Source organism: Melanotaenia boesemani, chromosome 12 (assembly GCF_017639745.1).
Source record: "Melanotaenia boesemani isolate fMelBoe1 chromosome 12, fMelBoe1.pri, whole genome shotgun sequence".
Taxonomy (NCBI): Eukaryota; Metazoa; Chordata; class Actinopteri; order Atheriniformes; family Melanotaeniidae; genus Melanotaenia; species Melanotaenia boesemani.
Genome location: NC_055693.1, coordinates 27485515 through 27487356, shown reverse-complemented (window position 1 = coordinate 27487356; position 1842 = coordinate 27485515). Strand labels below are relative to the sequence as shown.

Sequence of the window (1842 nt, the reverse complement as noted above, 5' to 3'; positions counted from 1 at the left end):
CAGTGGAAAAACAAGAAAAGGAAGAAGAAGAAGAAGAAGAAGTAGATGAAAAAACCCACTAGAATTAAATGAGACTACAACTTTCTGTTAAATTTTGGTCCCAAAAAATGTACATTAAAGTACATTAAAACAACATTGAAGGACTGTTATTTAGCTTTACAGGTGGCCAAACCTGTAAAATATTTTCACCCTAATTTTGGTCAGTTTGAAACCATAAATGAGAGGATTCATGATTCTATTGCAAAATAATTTGAAAAGGTTTTAAGTAAATCTGAAGAAATAGACCGCATATTCACAAAATCAAAAAGCATCATTACTATAAAAGTAAGTAAAGAGACTAGATGTGGTACACATGTTTGCATGAACTTTGCCCTCTTTTCTAAAGAATTAACACATGTTTTAATGAGATACATGAAGGACCAAACTATAAATAAAGCATGAAACACATTACAGTGAAAGAAATACAAAATTCAAAAGTAAAATCGCAGAAATTTAATGAGACAATAAGTTTCTGTTAGATTTTTGTCCTGGATATTTACATATGCTTTACAATAAGACTAAAGGGGTGTTATTTAATTTTACAGGTGACCACACCTAATAGTTTTATCCGAATTTTGGTCAACTTGAAGCCATAAATGAGGGGATTCAAGATAGGAGGTATGACAAGAAATTCTATTGCAACAAAATTTTGAAAGAATTGAGGTAAAGCTGTGGAACTAAATCTTATAGTCATAAGATCAAAAAGTATTGTCACTGCAAAAGTAAGTAAAGAGATTAAATGTGGTACACATGTTTGCATGAACTTTGCCCTCTTTTCTAAAGAATTAACACACGTTTTAATGAGATACATGTAGGACCAAACTATAAATAAAGCATGAAAGACATAAATGATGATTGTAATAAATGAAACTATGTTGTTAACAGCAGTTTCAGCTGGAAAACAGGCAAGTGCCACAATACTCCAGTTCACACAGAAGAGTCTGGAAAGAAATGGGCTGCACAGCTTCAGTCTAAACGTCAGAAAAATATTTGTTCCTACAATGCAGAAAGATATTAACCAAGAGAAACACAGTAACTTAACAGCCTTTTGCTTTGACATGACAGAGTGGTACACCAGAGGGCGACAAATAGCCACATACCTGTCATATGCCATGACTGCAAGGATTGACAGATCACTGCAGACAAAGGAGTGCATTACTTGTGCCTGAAGGAGGCATCCAGAGTAAGAGATAATATGAACAGGAGAGAGCAGATCCCACAGAAATTTGGGGAAGAAACCTGCTGTCCCATAAAGTCCATTCATGCAAAAAGCACACAACATAATGTACATTGGTTCATGGAGGCTGTTATCCAAGATGATGATCAGAATAAGAGACACATTTACCAGGATAATTATGTAGTAACAAAGCAAACTGAGGAAGAAGAGAGTGGATCTGTGGTGTCTTGTTTCATTCAAACCTGAAAGAAAAAACACTGAAATTCCAGAAACATTATTCATTGTTGTTAAGAATCTTGTGTCTTTCCTTTGAAGGGAAACCTGTTGAAGGAAACAGATGCTGTTAGTCTGTGCTCTCCTGTCTGACTGAGATTACAGCTATACTTCAGCTGAGATTTGCACCCAGCCAATCAACGTTATTTCAACCGATGCAGCACAGGGATTGGCTGGAAAGCCGCTGCTCCTCCACATTGAGAGGAGCCAGATGGGGTGGCTCGGGCATCTGGTTAGAATGCCTCCTGGACGCCTCCCTGGTGAGGTGTTCCGGGCACGTCCCACCGGAAAGAGACCCCGGAGAAGACCCAGAACATGCTGGATGGACTACATCTCTCGGCTAGCCAGGTAAC

At 37.7% G+C, this 1842-nt stretch overlaps 1 protein-coding gene across 1 annotated transcript; it reads right to left on the bottom strand.

Moving 5' to 3' along the window:
• Positions 1–568: 568 nt before the first annotated feature.
• Positions 569–1498, bottom strand: LOC121650636 (olfactory receptor 146-like). Its single transcript, XM_042002215.1, has one exon. It carries the CDS (start codon positions 1496–1498, stop codon positions 569–571), a length of 930 nt encoding a protein of 309 aa, XP_041858149.1.
• Between the last annotated feature and the right edge of the window lie 344 nt (positions 1499–1842).

Bases quoted from the DNA above. Each gene is read 5' to 3' on its own strand.
- LOC121650636 (XM_042002215.1), bottom strand. From the start codon at position 1,498: ATGAATAATGTTTCTGGAATTTCAGTGTTTTTTCTTTCAGGTTTGAAT.